The 19,788-nt window shown below is 70.3% G+C and overlaps 3 protein-coding genes across 6 annotated transcripts in view; all 3 read right to left on the bottom strand.

Annotated features, from left to right (window-relative positions):
* Positions 1-1,234: 1,234 nt before the first annotated feature.
* LOC310886600 (perilipin-3-like) lies at positions 1,235-4,082 on the bottom strand. Its single transcript, XM_083811415.1, has 8 exons — positions 3,989-4,082; positions 3,540-3,597; positions 3,150-3,345; positions 2,947-3,029; positions 2,576-2,873; positions 2,236-2,426; positions 2,020-2,142; positions 1,235-1,930 (listed from the first exon to the last, which is right to left on the bottom strand). The coding sequence occupies exons 2-8, from the start codon at positions 3,588-3,590 to the stop codon at positions 1,586-1,588; spliced, it is 1,287 nt and encodes a 428-aa protein (XP_083667541.1). The 5' UTR covers positions 3,591-3,597; positions 3,989-4,082; the 3' UTR covers positions 1,235-1,585.
* A 565-nt stretch (positions 4,083-4,647) lies between these two features.
* Positions 4,648-7,984, bottom strand: LOC310886590 (perilipin-3-like). 2 transcript variants are annotated; one of them, XM_083811401.1, is made up of 8 exons: positions 7,886-7,984; positions 7,214-7,273; positions 6,924-7,119; positions 6,723-6,805; positions 6,372-6,624; positions 5,644-5,837; positions 5,462-5,566; positions 4,648-5,369 (listed from the first exon to the last, which is right to left on the bottom strand). In XM_083811401.1, the coding sequence occupies exons 1-8, from the start codon at positions 7,967-7,969 to the stop codon at positions 4,947-4,949; spliced, it is 1,398 nt and encodes a 465-aa protein (XP_083667527.1). In that variant the 5' UTR covers positions 7,970-7,984; the 3' UTR covers positions 4,648-4,946. The 2 variants fall into 2 exon arrangements, with proteins under 2 accessions (XP_083667527.1, XP_083667526.1); XM_083811400.1 differs by having other exon boundaries at positions 6,924-7,123; positions 7,215-7,273.
* Positions 7,985-11,415: 3,431 nt separating this feature from the next.
* SEMA6B (semaphorin 6B) overlaps positions 11,416-19,788 on the bottom strand; it is a 35,994-nt gene continuing 27,621 nt past the window's right edge. For all 3 annotated transcript variants that reach the window (XM_083811385.1, XM_083811386.1, XM_083811384.1), the window contains 16 exons: positions 19,048-19,194; positions 18,681-18,810; positions 18,359-18,419; positions 18,187-18,249; positions 17,677-17,778; positions 17,167-17,257; positions 16,971-17,090; positions 16,783-16,871; positions 16,458-16,675; positions 16,232-16,363; positions 15,841-15,990; positions 14,918-15,112; positions 13,981-14,121; positions 13,699-13,776; positions 13,436-13,494; positions 11,416-13,350 (listed from right to left, as the gene is read on the bottom strand). In XM_083811385.1, coding sequence (XP_083667511.1) covers positions 12,368-13,350; positions 13,436-13,494; positions 13,699-13,776; positions 13,981-14,121; positions 14,918-15,112; positions 15,841-15,990; positions 16,232-16,363; positions 16,458-16,675; positions 16,783-16,871; positions 16,971-17,090; positions 17,167-17,257; positions 17,677-17,778; positions 18,187-18,249; positions 18,359-18,419; positions 18,681-18,810; positions 19,048-19,194 — 2,759 coding nt within the window. In that variant the 3' untranslated portion in view covers positions 11,416-12,367. The remainder of the gene's footprint in view (positions 13,351-13,435; positions 13,495-13,698; positions 13,777-13,980; positions 14,122-14,917; positions 15,113-15,840; positions 15,991-16,231; positions 16,364-16,457; positions 16,676-16,782; positions 16,872-16,970; positions 17,091-17,166; positions 17,258-17,676; positions 17,779-18,186; positions 18,250-18,358; positions 18,420-18,680; positions 18,811-19,047; positions 19,195-19,788) is intronic.

Below are 19,788 nucleotides of genomic sequence, written 5' to 3'. Positions count from 1 at the left end.
GTGCAGGAGGAGCTGCCCGGCCCTGGCGCCCAGCAGGGCACGGAGGCCGGTGGCCACGGCCAAGCAGGTGCCGACAGCGGCGTCCTCGGGGCCCGGCGTCCACGCCAGCTCCGTGGGACTCATCGGGGCAGAGCCAGCAGCGGCCTGGGGCACACGGGGGCTGTGCTCAGCACCACCAGGGCATGGCCGTGGGGCACCGCGTGCCCCGCAGGGACCGTCCCCTCCAGGACCCCCCCCGCCCACCCCTCGGGTACCTGCTGGGATTGCTGCGGGGTGGCTGCCTCCTCGGGACCTGAGGATATTCTGCCTGTAATGGGGGGGACACACAGAGGTGCTGACACCCTGGGTGCCCCCAGAGCCCCAGCACTGCCCCTTGGCCCGGCCGTACTCACACCAAGCTGTGCCCGGGGAGCAGACCTCGCTGCCCGTATCCTCTGGGGTGCCGGTGGGATGCAGGGAACCATGGGCCCTGATGAAGCTGGGGGGCCAGGGGGGCACCTGGCCCTCGGTGAGCTGCTCCAGGCAAGGGGCTGAAACTGGCCGGGGGGGGGGGGGGGGGGCTGGGGCCCAGCTCAGCCCCTGCCCTCGGCCTTGGCCCCCACCCTGCTGCTCCTCCTGCTCCAGCCCCACGCCCAGGGGTGGCTCCTTGGGGTCATCACTGCTGGGCTGGGCGCTGTCCCGGCCTGGGGGGCAGAGCAGGGTGCCACTCACTACGTGGGATGCAGGGCACAGGCTCCTTTCTGTCCCTTGCTCCCCAGGGGGGCACCAAATCCCTCCCCTTGACCCAGCACCCCTCATGCCCCCCCGTGCCGGAGCACAGAACCGTGCCCGAGCACCCCCCATGGACCTTTTTGTGCCCCACAGGCTGCTGTCCCCTGCTCCTGGGGACAATGGAAGGGGGGGGCAGCAGCACCCGAGGGGCTGGGGCCAGGCCCCAGGACATCGGGGTCCCCAGAAGGTGCCAGGGGTCTCTGCTCCTCCCTGGCAGCCCCTTACTCACCCTCAGCCATGGGCTCTGCTCAGCTGTGGTGGTGGGGAAGAGGCTGGGGTGTCAGGATGGAGCGCAGCACCAGGACCCCCACCAGTGGAAGCCCCAGCCCCTGTGAAGGCACAGGCCTCTGACACCTCTCCTCCCTTCTAGCGGCTCCATCGCTCCCCCTCCGAAGGCTCAGAGGTGATAATGGACCCAGAACCGTCCCCCCATCCCCAGGTCCCACAAGAAGGCTCAGACCAGTGCAAAACTACATGGAGTTTATTGCTTCAGCAACTGCCCCTGCCTGCACCAACCCCGGGGGCTCCCCCCTGCTGTGGGGCAGAGGGAAAATGAGGGGCTGGAAGGCACCGAGAATGACGGGGGTGCCACAGGGGATCCAGAGGTGGCAAACAAGGGGCAGGGGCTGCTGTAGGCACTTGGGGAAGCCAAGGCACTTTGCTGGCACCTCCCTGGTACAGGCGAGAGGGGACAGAGCCGCGCTGCAGGGGTCCTGCACCCAGTGCAGGGAGGAGGAGGAACAGGAGTTACTTAGGCCAGGCTAGGTAGGGGCTACAGCGGTATTATCGCTATAATCATACCCCCAGGAGGCTGCTACTGCTCCTGGAGGCCCAGCAGGTGCTGGGTGGAGGGGGTGAAGGGCCCCACCAGCCAGGACAGAGGAGTGTTGTGGGCCACGTGCTCCACCAGCTCGTCCATCAGCTCGCGGGCCTTCGCAGCGTGGGCACGAGCCTTGGCCAGGACGCTGCCCGTCACCTCCTGGAGGGACGTAGCGGAGGCCAGGCTGGCCCGCAGCTCCTCCACGTTTTGGCGGACCTGCCCGGCTGTGTCCTGGATGCCGGCGGGGAGGCCCTGCAGGCTGGACACCAAGGGCTGGCAGGCGCTCTGGAGCTGCTGCGTCAGGCCCTGCACCATGGCCAGCGTGCCCGATTCCACCGCCTGCAGGGGACGAGGCGAGGTGAGCGGTGGCACGGAGCTCCCGGGGGGGCACAGAGCTCCTGGGGGGGCTCCTCCTGCCCTCTACCCACCTCTGGTGGAACCAGGTCCTTGCCACCACCTGGCTGCTTCTTGCTCCACTCCAGCCACAGCTGCTGCAGCTTCTCCTGCCCTCCCTGCAGCTTCTGGTCCATGCCCTGCTTGAGCTGCTCCACCTGCCGGGGGGCAGAGCAGGGCGAAGGTGGCTCATCGCAGCCCCGTGGTGGCACAGGGAAAGGGGGGGGGAACAATATAGGGAGGGGTCCTACCAGGTCGAGGGTGCGCTGGAGCTGGGCCAGCACGTCCTGGCTGCTGTGGCGGGCACTTTGCAGCTTGCCCAGCGAGTGCTGCAGGGCCCGGTGCCGCAGCTTGGCCGAGAGCGAGCCCAGGCGCACAAAGTAGCTCTGCTGCTGCTTCTGCTGCTCCGTCTCGAAGCCCTCCACGGCCGTGGCCAGCTTGGCTGCGGGAGAGGAGCCAGAGAGGTGACCCCCACCATCACCGCCCCCCGCTCAGAGACAGGGCCACCCCATGGGGGATCTACCCATGGTGCCTCCAAGGGGGTCCCCAGCCTGCCCCACATCTCCAGGGGCGTTGCGATCGAGTCCTTACCCAGCTCCTCATCCGTCATGGGCAGGTAGTGGTCCACCAGCTCCTCCGACTTCTCCAGCACGGAGCCCACCCCACTGACCACCATCTGGCCCATGGCCGAGCCCATGACGGTGCTGACGCCGCTGCTCACCGCCGACTTGGTCAGCTCCACGCTGCCCTGCACGGCCCCTTTGGTCATGTCCATCACCCCTGTCACCCGGCTGCTCACGGCGTCCTTGGCCCCTGCCACGGTGCTGGTCAGGACATCCTTGGCCCCTGTCACGGTGGATGTCACGAGCTGCTTGGTGTCTGAGATGAGCTGGGGGGAGAAAAAGCCCTGAGCGAGGCAGCACCAGCACAGACCCTGAGCACGTGTGCCGGCTCCCCGGTACCTTCTCCGTGGGCTGCTGCAGGATGGGCAGCTTCTCCTCCAGCTTATCCAGCCCCTTGCAGGCGTACTCGTTGGCAGTGGAAACTGGGGACCAAAAACCAGCCTTTTTAACCCCGTTTCCTTGCCTGCTCTCTGCCAGGGACGGCTTCCCGGGCACCCCCATCCCGTTTGGGGGTGCTGCCCCCCCCCCTCGGCCCCACTCACTCTGCGGCTCCAGCTTGGTGAGGAGGGGCTGGGCCCCGCTGACCGCCGCCGCCGTCAGGGTCTTCACCCCCTTCTCGGCCACATCACACACGGAGCGGACGTAGGGGTGGCTCTCCTTGGTGGAGGCGTAGGCGGTGGACACCATGCCGTAGGCAGAGCTCACCAGGGGCAGGCTGGCCACCCGCGTCCCGATGCTCTGGGTATAGGAAAAGGGATGGGGGGGAGCGTGCCGGGGCCCCAAATCTCCTCAAGGCTGAGGCGGGGGGCAACGCGTGCAGCCCCTGGGGGTAGCATTGGGGTGTCCCCCCCTCCCCACGGCGGGATAACCCCAAGTGGTGACCGGACGGCAGGGGACACCGGACCCCCCCAGCACCCCCCTGCCCCACTGACCTGCTGCTCCTCAGCCTTGGGCTGCGCCGTCCCGGGCTCGCTGGAGGCCATGGTGGGGCTGGGGGGGTGGGGGGGAAAGCATCGCATGGGGCTGAGAGAAGGGGGGTAGCACCCCCAAACGGGACGGGGGGGGGGGCTGGCTACCCCACAACGGGGGGTCCCCAAGCTCAGGACCCAGCAGCCCCTCTCCACAGGGCCGGACCGCCCAGGACAGGGGGGTCCCGGTCCCCCCACCCCGTGGTCCAGGCACCCCCGGAGCTCTTACGCGGGGGGGGCGGTCCCGGTTCCCCCCAAAACCCCGGTCCGGGGGCAGCGGCTGCTCCCCGGGGGGGCATCGCAGCGCCGGGCTGGGGGCTGCAGGGAACGCCCCGGTCCCGGTCCCGGTCCCGGTCCCGGTCCCGGTCCCGGTCCCGGTCCCGGTCCCGGTCCCGGTCCCGGTGCGCACTCACCGTCTGGGTGCTGGGCTCGGTGCTGGACCCGGTGCTCGGCCCCCGCCCCGGTTTTATAGCCCCGGGCCCGCCCCGTGCGCATGTGACCGGGGCCCGCCCCATCGGGGCCGGACCGGGGGCAGCGACCGCCGGCCCCGGAACCCCCCCCCGGCACGGAGCTGCCCCCCCCCCCAGACCGGGATTCCCCCATATTGGGGTCCCCGTGCCCCCCCCCCAGCACGGCCCTGTGGGTGCTGAGTGGTCCCGGTGGGTGCTGAGCCTGGTCCCAGGGGGTGCTCAGGATCGGTCCCAGCGGGTGCTGGTGGGTCCCGGTGCCCCCCCCCCCGGAGCCCCCCCCCGGCCCCGCAGTGCCCCCCCAGCGCAAGGGGGTGCCCCGGGCCCAGCCCCGCCATGGGGCGCGTGGTGGGGTTGGAGCGGTGGCGGCGATAACGGGGACGAAGTTCAGTGCCACACGGCCGCGGGTCACAGTCCAGCAGCACCCAGCTGCCGCCCCCGGCCCCCCCGGCACCCAGCACGAAGCCCCCCCCCAGGGTGGTCCCCAGCCCCCCAGGGACCCCCCCATTGCGTGTCCCACCCTGCAGCAACTCACGCCGCTGGCTATGAGTAACGCCTAGAGAATCAGGGTTTGGTTTTCCTCTTTAACTTCCACTTTTAACTTCTTTAAGTTTTTGGTTTTCCTCTATTTTTGCCCTCTTTAACGGGCTCTGAGGCTGTTAAATCCCGATGCTGCTGGGCTGGGGGACACCGCGGGGAACTGCGATCCCCATGCTGGCCGGGTAGGGCTGGGCGCACGCCCCATCCTCCGCGTGCCACCGTCCCCTGCCTCCCCCAGACAGTCCCAAGTGGCGTCAGGGGTCCCACGCCGGGCCACCGAGTCCATCCTGCTGCTCGCCCCCCAGCAGGGGTAGATTTGCAGCTGAAAGTGGGCGCCTTCCCCGCTGGGGGGGCGTCGGGGGGCTCAGCGCCCGCTGCACGACTGCGGGGCGGCGGGCGCCCGGTGCCCCCCGCCCACGGTCAGGCAGCCGTTCCACTTGGCCATCTCCACGGGGCTGTCCTCCGGGTACTCGACGAGGGCGGGGGCGAACGGCCCCACGAGCCAGGGCAGGGGCGCGTGCTGCCCCACGTACTCGATGAACTCGTCGATGCTCAGCTGCGCCCGCGTCACCGTCTCGCGGCTCTGCGCCAGCACCATGTCCGACAGGTCGTGGAAGGAGCGGGCGCGCGCCAGGGAGGCGTGCACGCCCTCCACGCCGTGCCGCACGTGCCCGGCCGTGTTCTGCACGCTGCCCGGCAGCCCCCGGGCGCTGGCGGTGAGGCGGGCGCAGGCGGCCTGCAGTTGCTGCAGGAGCCCCCGCAGCATGGCCAGCGTCCGCGCCTCCACCTGCAAGGCAGCGAGCGGGCAGCCCCCGGGGGGCACGGCCCGAACCCCTCGTCTCGGAGGCCTCCGCAGCACGGCCACCCCCCCAAAAATACCTGGGTGTCCTCCATGGGCACGCCGTCCTGCTGGCTCCACTCGAGCCACATGCGGTGCAGGTGCTGCCGGGCGCCGCGCAGGGACCCGTCCATGCCCTGCTCAATCTGTGGGAAGGGAGAGCAGCGGGAGTGCACCGGGACGGGGGGCACGCACGGGGCCGCGGGGACCGCCGTGGCCTTACCAGCTCGATGACACGGTGGAGCTGGGCCAGGGCATGCTGCGCGCTGTGCCGGGCCCGTTGCAGCTCGCCCAGCGAGCGCCGCAGGGCTCGGTGCCGCAGCTTGGCCGAGAGCGAGCCCACGCGCACGAAGCAGCTCTGACGCCTCCTCTGCTGCTCCAGTGAGGCCGCCGCGGTGCTGTCTGCCACCGGGGCCGCTGTGGGGCGAGCGGGTGAGAACCACCCCAAGTGAGAGCCACCCCACCGGGATGTCCCCGTGCCGGGCACTGAGCATCCCACTGGCGGTGCCGGGATGTCCCCTGAGCTCTGCGCCCCGGCACAGGGGCAAACCCGGCTGCTCGCCCCCCAGGTCATGCAGAGGTGTCCCCACAACCCTTCCGGTCACCTCTGCGGTGACACGGGGCCAGCTCTGCCCACTGCTACCCCGTGCTGAGCTATAAATAGTGGGTGGGCTGGCAGCGCGGGGCTATATTTGCTTTCTACTTTCCAGGTGAGAGTTCACCCACTGCTGCTCCGCGTTCCCCAGCTCCGGGTGGCCATGGAGCAGCCACGTGGGGACTGTCCCCTGCACCCTGGTGGCCCCATAGGTCTCAGCACCACCCCAGGGTGTGAGTGGCGGTGGTAAGAGGCACTGGGTGCTGCTGAGCCCTGGGGATGGGGCGCGGTCCCGGCAGGATGGCACCCCCAAAAGAGGGCGAGATGGTTTTGGGCACGGCGTGCCCAGCACTCACCCGGCTCCTCGTCCGTCCCGGGCAGGTAGTGCTCCACCAGCTCCTCTGACTTCTCCAGCACCGTGTCCGCCCCCGTTGCCAGCAGCTGCCCCACGCGGGAGCCCGCCACGGTGCTGATGCCGGTGCTCAGCGCCCGCCGGGTCCTCTCCACGCTGTCCCGCACGGCCCCGCGGGCCAGGCCCACCGCCCCGCTCACGGCCTCCCTCGCGCCCGTCACGGTGGAAGACACCAGCTCCCTGGTCCCTGCGACCACCTGGGGGGGGGGGGGCAGCGCAGGGCTGGCTTGTCCCAGCAGCTGGCCCAGGGTTCAATCCTGGTGTCCCCCGAGCAGGGGGGGGCACACAACGTTACCGTCTCCGTGGGCTGCTGCAGGATGGGCAGCTTCTCCTCCAGCTTATCCAGCCCCTTGCAGGCGTACTCGTTGGCAGTGGAAACTGGGGACCAAAAACCAGCCTTTTTAACCCCGTTTCCTTGCCTGCTCTCTGCCAGGGACGGCTTCCCGGGCACCCCCATCCCGTTTGGGGGTGCTGCCCCCCCCTCGGCCCCACTCACTCTGCGGCTCCAGCTTGGTGAGGAGGGGCTGGGCCCCGCTGACCGCCGCCGCCGTCAGGGTCTTCACCCCCTTCTCGGCCACATCACACACGGAGCGGACGTAGGGGTGGCTCTCCTTGGTGGAGGCGTAGGCGGTGGACACGGCGCCGCGGGCAGAGCTCACCAGGGCCAGGCTGGCCACCCGGCTCACCACGCTCTGCCGCAGGGCAGGGGGACGGTGAGCCGGGGGGGGGGGGGGGGGGGGGGGGCAAAGCAATGCCCCCAGCCCCCTCGGCCCTCAGCATCCCTACCTGCGCCTCCCGCTCGGCCTCCGCCGGCGCCGCGTTTTCGGCTGACATGGCAGCAGGGGACTGCAGAGGGGACAGAAACGGGTGTGGGGTGCCACAAGCCGAGCCCCACCAGCTCGCGGGGGCACCCGGAGGCCCCCGAGCCACTCGAGGGGGAGGTTTTGGGGTGAGGAAGGGGGTTTGGGTTCGGGGCTGAGCTCCCACCACTGGGGTCCCCCCCCAGGGCTGGGAAGGATTTGGCCCTGGTTTGGGCTGGATCTGCTCGGTGCTGCCTTTTGGGGGGGGGGGGGCCCAAGGCAGCCCGCACCCCCTGGCACCCCCCAGCCGGACCTTTTGGTGTCCCTTGGGGTGACCCGAGCCACCACGGGGCTGCGTCCCACGGGGGGGGGGGGGGGACACACGGCGGTGTCCCTGCCCTGCTGCCCCCACGCCTGGCCCTGCGCACCCCGGGGGCTCGTCCTTGGGGTCCCCACGGGAAGGTCCCTTTGGGGGGGGGCTGGGGGTCCCCTGGGGTCCCCTGGGAGCGTGGGGGGGGGGGTCCCGGAGTCCCCTGGGTCTGGGGGCGGCTCCCTGGGGACAGGTCCCTGGGGGTCCCCAGGGGCAGGCAGGGCTCCCCCCCCCCGTAACGCCCCCTCCGCCCTCCGTCCCCTACAACGCCCCGCGGCTCGCACTTACGGGGGAGGGGCTGTCGCGACCCCCGGGCGCGATCGCGATCCCCGGGCGCGATCCCCCCCGGCCCCCGCCCGGCGCCGGGTTCATAGTTAAGGCGGGAGCCAATGGGCGGAGGGGAGGGCCGCGTCTCCGCCAATCGGGAGGGGGGGGCGGGCCTTGGGGGGGGGCGCCACGTGCGGCCGGGGGGGGCCGCATCGTGCCCGGGGCTGTCCCCGTGCCCCGGGTCCCCCTGCGCGGTGTCCCCATGGCAGGCGGCCCCCGCCCGTGTGACCCCATAACGAGTGACCCCGCGCCAAGCGTCCCCATGCCCGGCGTCCCCATGGCAAGCGTCTCCCTCCCACGCCCGGTGTCCCCATGCCAGGTGTCCCCTTGCCGTGTGACCCCCAGAGCGGGTGACCCTGTACCGAGTGTCCCCGTGCCAGGTGTCCCCATGCCAAGATTCCCCATGCCAGGTGTCCCCATGCCACGTCTCCTTGCCGTGTGCCCCCGTGCCAAGTGTCCCTTTGCTGTGTGTCCCCATAGCGGGTGACCCTGTACCGAGTGTCCCCATGCCATGTGTCCCCATGCCAGGTGTCCCCATGCCAAGCATCTCCATCCCAAAATTCCCCACGCCAGTGTCCCCATGCCAGGTGTCCCCATACCATGTCCTCTTGCCGTGTGCCCCCATGCCAAGCGTCCCCTTGCCGTGTGTCCCCATAGCGAGTAACCCTGTGCCGTGTGTCCCCATGCCAGGTGTCCCCATGCCAAGATTCCCCATGCCAGGTGTCCCCATGCCACGTCTCCTTGCCGTGTGCCCCCACGCCAAGTGTCCCTTTGGTGTGTGTCCCCATAGCGGGTGACCCTGTACCAAGTGTCCCCATGCCATGTGTCCCCATGCCAAGCATCTCCATCCCAAAATTCCCCACGCCAGTGTCCCCATGCCAGGTGTCCCCATACCATGTCCTCTTGCCGTGTGCCCCCATGCCAAGCGTCCCCTTGCCGTGTGTCCCCATAGCGAGTGACCCTGTGCCGTGTGTCCCCATGCCAGGTGTCCCCATGCCGAGCATCTCCATCCCAAAATTCCCACTCCAGGTGTCCCACCCCATACCCAGTGTCCCCTTGCTGCACGTCCCCACACCAAGTGTCCCCGTGCCGAGCGTCCCCGTGACATCAGGGCCCCACAGTGCCGCCACCAGCCCCTGCGGGTCCTCAGGATCAGTGTCACACGGAGGTGGCACTGTGGTGGCACCCGGGGGGTGGTCCTGTGGGGTTGGGGCTGGTCCAGATGGGGGTGGGCAGGGGACAGAGAGGGGTTGGGAAGGCATGGCTGTGGGACAGGGCGCCTGGGGACCCGGGGACGCTGCAGGACACCGCAGAACAAAGCACATTGTCTTGAGGTCTCTGTTTAATGCGCTCTTGTGGAGCGGGATGGGGACAGGGACATGGGACGGGGCTGGGGACCATTGGGATGGAGATGGTGGGATGGGAACAGGTGGCACGGGGATAGGGACAGCCGCACCCCTGCTCTCCCTGCCTCAGTTTCCCCAGGAGAGCTCAGCTCAGCTCGGCTCGGCTGGGGACGCAGCGTCAGGGCAGGAGGGGACCCAGGAGGGGACACAGGCGGGCACCTGGGTGACCCCAGTCCCCCTACCTAGGGGTCCGGCAGGCTCTGCCCGTCCTCATCGGGCTGGCATCCCGTGTCCCCAACCTGGCTCAGGGTGGCCACCTCCTGTCCCCGGCGGTGCGGGGGGCTGGCGCAGAGGGTGCCGCGAGCGGCGACGAGCTGCGGGGCCGCGCGCCGCAGGAGCTCCAGCAGCGGGCACTCGCAGGCCCAGGGGTTACCCGAAATGTCGAGGGACAGCGGGGGGCCGGGGGGGCGCGGGGGCAGCTCCAGGGCCCGCAGCCAGTTGTGCGCCAGGTCGAGGACGTGGAGGTGGCTCAGGGGGGCAAAGAGGCCGGCGGGCAGCGCCCGCAGCTCATTGCCCTGCAGGAAAAGCAGGCGCAGGGCGGGCACGGGCGCGAAGGCGTCGGGGGGCAGCGCGCGGAGCCGGTTCCCCTCCAGGTCGAGCCGCTCGAGCTCCCGCAGCCCGGCCAGCGTGCCCGCGTCCAGGCTCTCCAGGCGGTTGTGGGACAGGTCCAGGCTGTGCAGGGACACCAGCGGGCGGAAAACCTCCGGCGGCACCTCCGCCAGCGCGTTGGCCCCCACGTCGAGCCAGCGCAGGCGGGCCAGGCGCCCGAACCAGGCGGGCTGCAGCGCCCGCAGGCGGTTCCCCCGCAGCACCAGGTGCTGCAGGAGCTCGGAGCGCTGGAAGAGGCCGGCGGGCAGCTCGGCCAGCGCGTTGTCCGTCAGGTCGAGGACGCGCAGGGCGGGCACGGGCCACAGCAGCTCCTCGGGCAGGGCGGCCAGCAGGTTGGAGGCAAGGTGCAGCTCCTGCAGCTCCGGCAGCCCCGCCAGGGCGTCGGGGGCCAGGGTGGTCACGGACGTGAACTCCACCGAGACGGCCAGGGTGGTGGGAGGCAGCCCCCCGGGGAAGGTGCGCAGGGTGGGCTCGGTGCAGACGAAGCGGGTGGCGTTGGGCTGCAGGGGGCACGGCGTGGCGGGGCTGCACGGCACCACCAGCAGCAGTAGCAGTAGCGGCGGCAGGATCTGGCCCGGCGGCACCATGGCGGTGGGGCTGTGGGCAGGAGGCCGCCGTCACCCGAGGGTTGTGCAAGCCCCGCTGCTCCCAGCCCCGCCGCCCGCTCTCCAAACGTCCCTGTCCCCGCGTCCCTCGTCCCCATCCCCGCTCCTGGGCCCCCCCAGCCCTGTCCTCACCTCCTCCAGCGGTCGGCTGGGCTCCTCGGGGACTGACGGCCCTGGGTCCTTCCTCCCCCGCGGTGGTGGCCGTCACCGGGGCTGGTTGGTGGCTCGTCCTCACGTGCCGCTCGGGAAATCGCCGCCTTCGCGAGCGCTGCCAGCTCGTGCGGTGCCAGCACCCAGGGCAGGGGCAGGGCGCTCACGTCCCCTTGTCCCCATCGCCCCACAGCGGGGGTGGTACAACGCTGACCTCCTGCGCACCACGGGGGGGCTGGGGGCACGGTGGGTGCGTGCGTGACCTCTCGCGGGGTTGTGGGTGTCCACAAGAGGGTGCGAGCGCACGGAGATGTGGGTGGGTGCGCACACTGGGAGGGGAGGCTTGGCACAATGGGACGCACGCTCCCCCTGCCCCAAATCCCCCTCCAGCCCCGTGTCCCCCCAGCCGGCCCCGTGCCCCCCCAGGCTCTGAGGCTGCTCAGCCCGAGGTGCCACCCGTGGGCCCCACCCGTGGGACGTGGCTGTCCCCGTTGGGATGTGGCCGTCCCCATTTCCATGCTGCCAGGATGTGGCCGGGGCCCGGCAGCAGCCGCACGCCCCGGTGCAGGCAAATCCCCCGGGGGGGTGCCCAGCACCGCGACCTGCTTTGCCTCTCCCCGTGCCACATCCCGGAGCCACCCCGGTGTGGGACGGGGCCGGCCGCAGCCCCCGGAGCGGAGAAGCAGCATCCGAGGTGGCGGCGGGGAGGGGATCACCTCTTGTAAACAGAAATTTATTGCGGGGCTCCGGGGTTATACAGAGACGTTACCGCTGTCGCATGCATGGCCGGCCCGGGGCGGCGGGGTGCCCGCGGTGCCCTGGCACCCTATTTACAGCATGGGGCCGTGCTGCGGGCCGGCCTCCCGCCGGGGCACGCAGCACCCGCAGCCCCCTGTGCGCAGCCCCCTGGGGAGCACCGGGCTGACCCGCCTCGGTCCCGGGGGGGGGAGGTCCTGACCCCTTTTCGTCCCCCCTCTCCCTCCTGCCTGCAGCTGGGGCAGGGACGGCACCGAAAGGGCACCCTTTGCCAGCAGAGAGTGGGGTCAGTGGGACCCCCGTGCCCCAGTGAGAGCAGGGTCCCCCCCCCGGGGCCCCAGCCCCCAGCCCCCAGCAGTGCTTTTGAGGAGGGGGGAGCTGGGGGCTTGGACCTGGGGAGGAGGCTGCTCGGTGCTGTCCTGTCCGGGTGTCCCCAGGGTGCTGGCAGCACCCACAAGCCCCCTGAGTGCTCAGGCACAGCTGATATGGGACTGAGGGTCTCCGGGGGGGTGCGGAGGTACAGCCTCGCTCTGCCTCAGTTTCGCCCATGTCTGTGTGTCCATCCTGCTGCCTCCCAGGGATCCCCCCCCAGGGCGCAGCGGTCCCTGGGTCCAGCCTGGGGAGGGGACGGGACAGACGGACACCCGGAGCCCGAGCAAAGCGGCCGGAGCACAGGGCACTGCCCCGTGCCAGCCGGGGACAGTGGGGACAGGTGGGGACGGCCCCAAACCCTGCCCGGGCACACCCGTCCCCCATGCAGCATCTCAGCCCTCCCCGTGCCCGCCGCTCCTGCCCTTGGGCCACCTTGTCCCCGTCCCCAGGGAACTGGGGGGGACCGCGGTGTGGCGTGGCGGTGGAAAGCGTCCACGGCGGCAGCGGCGGCAGCGCCCGTGGGTGCCGGGACGGGCAGCGGGGCCCTATTTGCCCGAGGGAGTCCGCTCCACGCCGTAGCGCAGGAGGTGGTGCAGGTCCGTGAGCGCCCGTGGGGGGCCCGCTCCGGGCGCCCGCGGTGCCGTGCCGTGCCGCCCGTAGCCGCCCGCCGGCGCTTCGCCGCTGTTAAATGTGTGGTTCCTCTTGAGGTGGGCGCCGGGGCGGCCCGTGCCGTTGTTGGCGTTGAAGTTCAGCTGCTCGGGGTGCCACGGCGGCCCCTCGGCAAAGTCCCCCCCATCCCCGCCGGGCGCCGAAACCACGCGCCGGCGGTCGGGGCTGGGGCGCGGCGTGCCGGCGAAGTCGCCGTAGGAGCTGCGGGGCGGGCGGCGGGCGCCGGCGGGGGGGTGCTGCCGGGCACGGGGACCCTCGGGGGGGTCCCGGCCCCAGTGCCCGTCGCCCGAGGAGTCGCTGAGTTCGGCCTCCAGCTCCTGGTCCACCAGGATGGCGTGGCAGGAGAGGGGCATGCCGCGGGCCGGGCGGCCGGGGCCGGCGTGGAGCCGGCCGGCAGCAGCGGCGGCGGCGGTGCCGGGGTCCCGCAGCGCGGCGTTGATGATGTTGTGGCTCTGCTCCCAGGTGCAGTTTTGGAGGGTTCCGGGGCAGCGCTTCTGCTGCAGCGGGGTCTGCTCCGGCGTGGGCAGGACGCCCGAGTCCAGGTCGTGTTGGCTCGCCTTGCCCAGCTCCTTGGGCCAGCCGTTGGGCATGAGCGGGGCCAGCAGGGCGCCGGGCTGCCCCGCGCGCGCTCGCCGCTCGCCCAGCCGGCTGACGCTCACCACCGACTCGCTGTGTGCCAGGATGGTCTCCTTGTCCTTGCGCCGCGCCAGCTCCTTGCGGTCCCGGTGCCCGATGAACCAGCAGACGCTGAAGCCCGAGATGACGGCGCCGATGACGAAGGCGGCCACGGAGGAGATCACCAGCAGGTTCACCGACACCAGCCCGTCCGGCTCGTCCACGAAGCTCTCGGTCACCAGCCCTTGGTGATGGCGGGGGGGGGGGCATCAGGGGACGGCTGCGGCATCCCCCCGTGTCCCCGAGCCCCATCCCTGCCCAACACTCACCCTCGCACTCGCCCAGGTGCGACGTGCTGCCACCGGCAATGTCCTGCTCGAAAGCTGTCCTGTGGGGGAGGGGGGTGACATGACAAATTTTGGGGGGGGGTCAGTCCCTAACAGCCTGGCAGAGGGCTGGCAGCTTGCTTCAGCCGGTGCTGTTTGCTGGGGTTATGTTAGGGGAGTTGGTGGAGCTGATGCAGCTCAAGCTTCGCAGGCTCTGGGGAGCCCCTGAGACCCCCCCCGTTCCCCTCGTGTCCCCCCACCGTTACCTGGGGCTGGGCTCCAGGAAGACGCAGGAGCCCTCGGGCGTCCAGCCACAGTAGGGATCCCGGCTCCCAAGGCAGTTCCTGGCAGGGAACAGACGGGTCAGGAACACCCCCGGCACAGGGGGGCGACACCCCGGCCCCCACCAGGAACCCCGCTCAGCACCATGCCATGCCTCAGTTTCCCCCGGCGGTGCTCCCATTCCCAGCCAGACCCTGGCACGGGGCAAATTCACGGGGTGTCAGAGCAGCCCCCCCCCGTCCTCGCACGATGTCCCCCGCACTCACTTCATGCAGCCCGAGTGCTGCTGGCAGCGGGCCACGGGCACCCTGGCCACGCACGGGGGGAAGGCCAGCAGCAGGGACCCTGCCGCCTTGTCCAGCTCGAGGCCCAGCAGCCGCCGCTCGTCCTCTGTGTCCCGGCCACACCTGGGCATGGGGCAGAGCTCAGCTGGTGGGGCAGAGGCCAGCTCCCCAGCGGGGGCTGGTCCAGAGGGGGGAGCTCGCCCGTGGGCCCCATCTCATCCACACACCCATCCCTCTGCCCCCGCACCCATCCAGCCCCCTTATCCTCCTGACCTGTTCCTTTCATCCGTCTGTCCATCCATCTGTCCATCCATCCATCTGTCCATCCATCCATCCTTAACCACCTCATTCCTGCTCCCATTTCACCTTGCAGCCATCAGTCAATCCCTCCACGACCACCTCATCCATCCAAGCCCCCCATCAGCCCCCCCACCCGCCCATCAATCCGACCACCCTCCATCCACCCAGCCCTCCCCTTACCCACCCAACCATCCACCCACCCACCCACCCACCCAAACCATCCATCCATCCATCCATCCGTCCACCCACCCACTCACCCATCCCTCCATCCCCCCACCCACTCACCCATTCATTCAACCATCCATCCTTCCATCCATCCATCCATCCACCATTCTCACCCACCCACTCACCCACTCATTCAACCACCCAGCCATCTGTCCGTCCACCCACCCTTCCACCCATCCATCCGTCCATCCATCCACCCACCCACCCACCCTCCCATTCATCCATCCGTCCGTCCATCCATCCATCCACCCACCCACCCTGCCATCCGTCCCTCTGTCCGTCCATCCATCCACCCACCCACCCATCCGCCCACCCACCCATCCGTCCACCCGTCCGTCCGCCCACCCGTCCGTCCGCCCACCCGTCCGTCCGCCCACCTGCCCACCTCCCCTACCTCCCCGGCTGGTAGGTCTCAAACTCCTCCAGGAAGACGCTCTGGCTGCCGGGGGGCGCGGGCGCGGGGCTGCGGGTGGCGTTGGGATGGATGAGGAACTTGAGGACGGTGCCCGTGCTGGAGCCCAGGAAGACCACGGTGTGGTTGCCCCACGGCCCTGCCGCGTTGTCCACCACGATCTTGCGGAGCTGGTACCTGCAGAGCGTGAGTGGAGCGAGGCGCTGGGGCCGGGGGGAGCCCGCGAGTTTTCGGGAGGGGAAACTGAGGCGGGGGGGAGCTGGGACCCCCGGGGGATGGACAGATTGCAGCTACCTGCAGCGGGAGCCACCGGGGAGCGTGGGGGGGCAGTGGAGATCCCAAATGGAAACCGGTCCAGATCTCAGCCAGACCTGGCCCGGATCCTGCCCAGGAACCAGGCAGACCCAGCGCAGATCCCATCCAGATCCTGGCTCAGATCCTGGCCAAACCCACTCAGGATCCTGCCTGGATCCTCCCCCAGTCCCAGCGGGTCTCCAGCCCAGATCCCACCTGGGATCCCCCCGTGACCCCTCACGGGACCCCAGCCGGTCCCAGCCCCACGTGCCTGCCCCCAGCCCCGTGCGCGCCCTGCCTGCCCTGCCAGCAGGCCCGAGAGCACCGCGTGATTAATTCCCTGTCAAGCAGCAATTAAGGTAGATTTAATTAGGATGAGACGATCTCAACTGCAAAGTTTATGAGATTTATCTGGTCTCCTGGTGCTCGCCCGCTGCTGGCACGCGCCTGTGCGCCTCTCTGCGCGTGTGCAAGGGCGGCTCTGGCAGCTCCCGCGCACCGGCGTGAGTCGTGCACGCGGACATGGCTGTGAGCACCCCACACGTACACAGGCACCCCCCGGGGACCCCCCCCGAGCCTCCCCGGGCCCAATCCTGCCGCCGGGAGCTCACCGGCTCATGGTGCGGACGATCCAGGGCGCGTTGCCCAGGGACGGCACCGCCTCGTCCATCAGCGGGTGCGTCTTCACGAAGGTGAGGATCTCGTCGGGGAAGGTGCTGGAGGAGTTGTAGCGCATCCCCGGGGCCGCACAGCACCCGGGCCTGCCGCCACGGCACGCCGGGGCTCAGCGCCGTCACTGCACGGCTGGCACCTGTCCCCAGCCCCGTCCCCATCCCATTCCCAGCCCTGTCCCCAGCGCCATCCCCTTCTCTGGCCCCATCCCCACCACTGTCCCTGCCAGCACCAGCCCTCAGGACCACTCCTGTCCTCGTCCCTGTCCCCACCTCCGTCCCCACGTCCCTTTCCTGTCCCCATCCCTGTCCCCTGCGGTCACTCACTCACCGTGGCTTCGGCACCATGTCCTCGGGCACCGGCGTCCAGATGGACTCGGGGGATTTCTGCTCCCGGAAGCGTCCCTCGAAGACGGCGGCCACTTGGGTCATGTCGAAGGCGCACACGGCCGAGCCGGGGATGCTGGGGAGACACCGGCACGGGGTGAACGCCCCGAGCCATCCCCACGTCCCCGCGGGGGGCGCGCGGTGGGCTCCCAGCCCGGCTCGGAGCTGACCTGTTGGTGGGCGTGGAGAAGACGGCGAGCACCACGGGGCGCCCGTCCAGCTCCAGGATGTCGGTCACGGCGTGGATGACGTTGAAGTAGAAGTGCGAGTCACCCGGCACGGAGCAGTTGAGCCGGGCCTTGAGGAAGGACGTCCACTGCTTCTCCAGCACCCGCTGCGAGCCCCCCATGTCGTTCTTGCACACCCGAGCCACTCGGGACACCACCACCTGCAAGGGACGCCCGTCACCGCTTGGCACCCGGCCCTGGGGACAGTCCCCTTGGCCCCGTTCCCACCCCAGCTGCCCCCCTGGGTCACCGCGGGGACCTCTCCGACCTTCTCCAGGTAGTTGAACTCCATGGCGATCTCGCGGAAGAAGAAGTAGACGTGGCTCCTCCACTCCACGGCGTGCACAAAGTAGGGCTCTGTGGGGACAGCAGGGTCAGGGCTGCTCCGGGATGGGACGAGAGGGGACAGGGACGGGTGCCGCGCCGAGCTGCCTGGCACCGTGCTCCACAAAACACCTTTGAACCACTTGGAGTCGTGCTTGACGGTGCGCAGGGTCGGGCTGTCCCCCAGGCTGCGGTAGATGACGGCATCGATGGCCAGGAAATCCGTCACCGTGGCCGTGAAGAGCATCCCCCCTGCGCGGGACAGAGGCGTGAGCGGGACGCGGGGGTGGGCGCGGGGAGGGGGATGGCACGCAGCGGGGGGACGGACCTGTGAACAGCGCCACGTTGGCGTGCTTGGGGTCGTAGGGACACCGCGCCATGCCGCTGATGTTGTCCCCGACGGGCTCCAGCGTGTCCATCTGCAGCGGGCGAGATGGGGCCGTGAGCGGGGCCACCATGGGGCCGTGAACAGGGCCATAGGGCCATGAGTAGGGCCACCACAGGGCCATGAACAAGGCCATGGGGCCGTGAACAGGGCCACCATGGGGCCGTGCAGGACAGTGGGGTCCGGCTGGCAGTGTCCCCAGCCCGGGGAGCAAGACACCCCCACGAGAACTGGACGTGGCACCCCGAGGACACACACGTCCGTGCTCACAAGCTCGGGCACATCCACGCGTGTGCCCTCTGCTGCCTCCCGGCCATGGGGGCCCCAAGTGGCCCCAGGTGGCCCCAGGTGGCCCAGAGTGACCCCAGGTGGCCCTGGGTGACCCTAGGTAGCCGCAGGTAGCCCAGGGTGACCCCAGGTGGCCCCAGGTGGCCCTGGGGGGGGGACACTCACGCTGTAGTTGGCACAGACGGGGTTGAAGGCGTTGGTGCCGCACACGAAGAGCAGGCTCTCGTTCTGCACCAGCAGCACCTTGATGAAGTTTCGGCACTCTGCCTGCGCCGACGAGAGGGGGCCGTCAGCCTCCGCGCCCCCTCCCCGGCACCAGCCCCACAGCCAGCCCCGGGGGGCTCCCCCCCACCACAGCCCCCTCGCTGCGAGGGTCTTGGGCTGGGCTGGGGGGGGGGGGGTTCGGCCCCGCGTGGCATTTACAGGACCTGGAAATTGGATTTCTTGCAGGTTATGGGCTATGCCTGTTCTGATCAGCGGGCCAGAAATAATTAATTACAAACCCAATTATACAAGTGTCCAATAAATCACGTTGGACACAAACGTTGGCAGGGAGCTGGGAGGCAGAGGGTGACACCGGGGGGGGGGGGGGACAGGACACCAGGAGCTCTGCCCCCATGGCACAGGGTGCAGGAGGGCGACGGGGGGCTCACGGGGCACGGACCCCCCCCGTACCTCGTGTTTCCCCTTCATCCGGCAGATGCTGATGTCGTGCTGGTTCGACTTCCACGTCAGCTTCTGCGGGAACGGGGGGGGGGAGAAAATCCAGCATGGGGCCAGGGTGAAGCCCCCCCCCCGCTGGTGTCCCCATCCCCTCCCCAAAGCCCCCCGGGGGCTCGGCGCTTACCCGGTGGTAGCGCATCTCGCTGGCCGTGCCGGGCTCCAGGCTCACGCGGTAAACGTTGTCCCTGGGGGGGGGGGCGTGGGTGTCAACACCCCGCGGGGCTCGGGGACACCCCAGGGGGCTGCAGGCTCTGGGGACAGCACAGAGCCCCCCCCCCCAGGCCGTGCCATTGGGGTGTCCAACCCGCAGGGCATGAGGCTGGGGCGGATTTTGGGTGCCGGGGGCAGGTAACGGGGTCCCTGCTGAGCAAAGGGGGCTGCAGGGAGGTGTCAGGTGCCCCCCCCCCAGCCCCTCGGGGAAGGTTTGTGCCCCCCCCGTTCCCCACCTGTCCCCGATGAAGAGGGTCCGGTTGACCTTGAGGATGCGCTGGATGTTGAGGAGCTCGGTGCCAGCACCCTCGGGGCCGGCCAGGCGGCTCGCCCCTTGGCCCACGAACACGGCGTAGTGCTTCACATCTGGGGGGGCACGGGGGGGGGGCACACACACACACACAACACGGGGCGTCACGCTGCCACCCCATCCCCACAGCCGGGACGACCGCCCTCCCCTATCCACAGGTGTCCCCAGAGCACCCCAAAACCCACCACCCCATCCCCGACCCCTCTCCGCGCCGTGTCCCGTCCCCCCCCCCCCCGGTGTGCGGCACCCTGAGCCCCCCACCCTGCCATGGGGTGTCCCCCGCAGGCACTCACAGTCCTCGGGGGCCACGGTGATGGGGCCGGGCTCCTCGGGGAAGGTGCCACGCGCCGTCCTCTCGGCTGCCAGCAGGAGCAGCAGGACCAGGGGGGCGCGGGGGGGCCGCATGGTCTCCCCCCGGCGCGGGAGGGCGCCCGCCGCACCTGCGGGCAGGGGACAGGTTGTGGGGGGGGGACAGCACTTGGCGTCCCCCCTCCGGGACGTGCTGCTGAGCCCCACGGGTCCCCCCATCGCGGCACCCGCACCCCAAACCCATCAGAGAGCCGGCACCCTCATGGGGTGCCCCCGGTGTTGGGAATTTGGGGGGGGGGGCGGGGTTGGCTCGAGGTGGGGGTCCTGGATGCTGGCGCTGGTGCGGTGCCAGCCGTGGGGGGGCCAGCGAGGGGCGCAGGGCCGGGGGAACGTGTCTGGGATTCGCGAGGGGGAAGCGAGTTCCTTCCCCGGCTGAAGAATTTCAAATATGCTGGGAAAAGCGGCCCCCACGCCCCCGCTCCCTCCCCGAGGCGCTCCCAGCGCCTGCGCAGCTCCGCACTGGGGCTACTGGGCCCAAACTGGGCTGCGGGCGTCCTGCGGGACGGGAGCGGGGTTCTTGGGGCACCTCACACCCACAAACCCGTGTGTGGGGGGGAATAATCCTGTGCACGGCCAGGCTGGGAGCCTGGGGACATGGGGACACGGGAACAAGGGGACATGGGGATGGGGGACATGGGGTCCATGGGGACATGGGGACGGGGGGA

The sequence above is a fragment of the Anser anser genome (assembly GCF_964211835.1).
Source record: "Anser anser genome assembly, chromosome: 25".
Classification (NCBI taxonomy): Eukaryota; Metazoa; Chordata; class Aves; order Anseriformes; family Anatidae; genus Anser; species Anser anser.
Note: the sequence above shows the minus strand (reverse complement) of the source record. Positions and strands in the feature narration are given on the sequence as shown.

Excerpts from the sequence above, each read along its gene's own strand:
- LOC310886600 (XM_083811415.1), bottom strand. The coding sequence starts at position 3,590 with ATGGCCTCCAGCGAGCCCGGGACGGCGCAGCCCAAGGCTGAGGAGCAG. Across the intron at positions 2,427-2,575 it reads CATGACGGATGAGGAGCTGG|CCAAGCTGGCCACGGCCGTG; the intron begins GTAAGGACTCGA and ends CCTCTCCCGCAG. Across the intron at positions 2,143-2,235 it reads TCCAGCGCACCCTCGACCTG|GTGGAGCAGCTCAAGCAGGG; the intron begins GTAGGACCCCTC and ends GCCCCCCGGCAG.
- LOC310886590 (XM_083811400.1), bottom strand. The coding sequence starts at position 7,969 with ATGAACCCGGCGCCGGGCGGGGGCCGGGGGGGATCGCGCCCGGGGATC. Across the intron at positions 7,274-7,885 it reads GTCGCGACAGCCCCTCCCCC|TCCCCTGCTGCCATGTCAGC; the intron begins GTAAGTGCGAGC and ends TCCCCTCTGCAG. Across the intron at positions 5,567-5,643 it reads TCCACCGTGTCATCGAGCTG|ATTGAGCAGGGCATGGACGG; the intron begins GTAAGGCCACGG and ends CCCTTCCCACAG.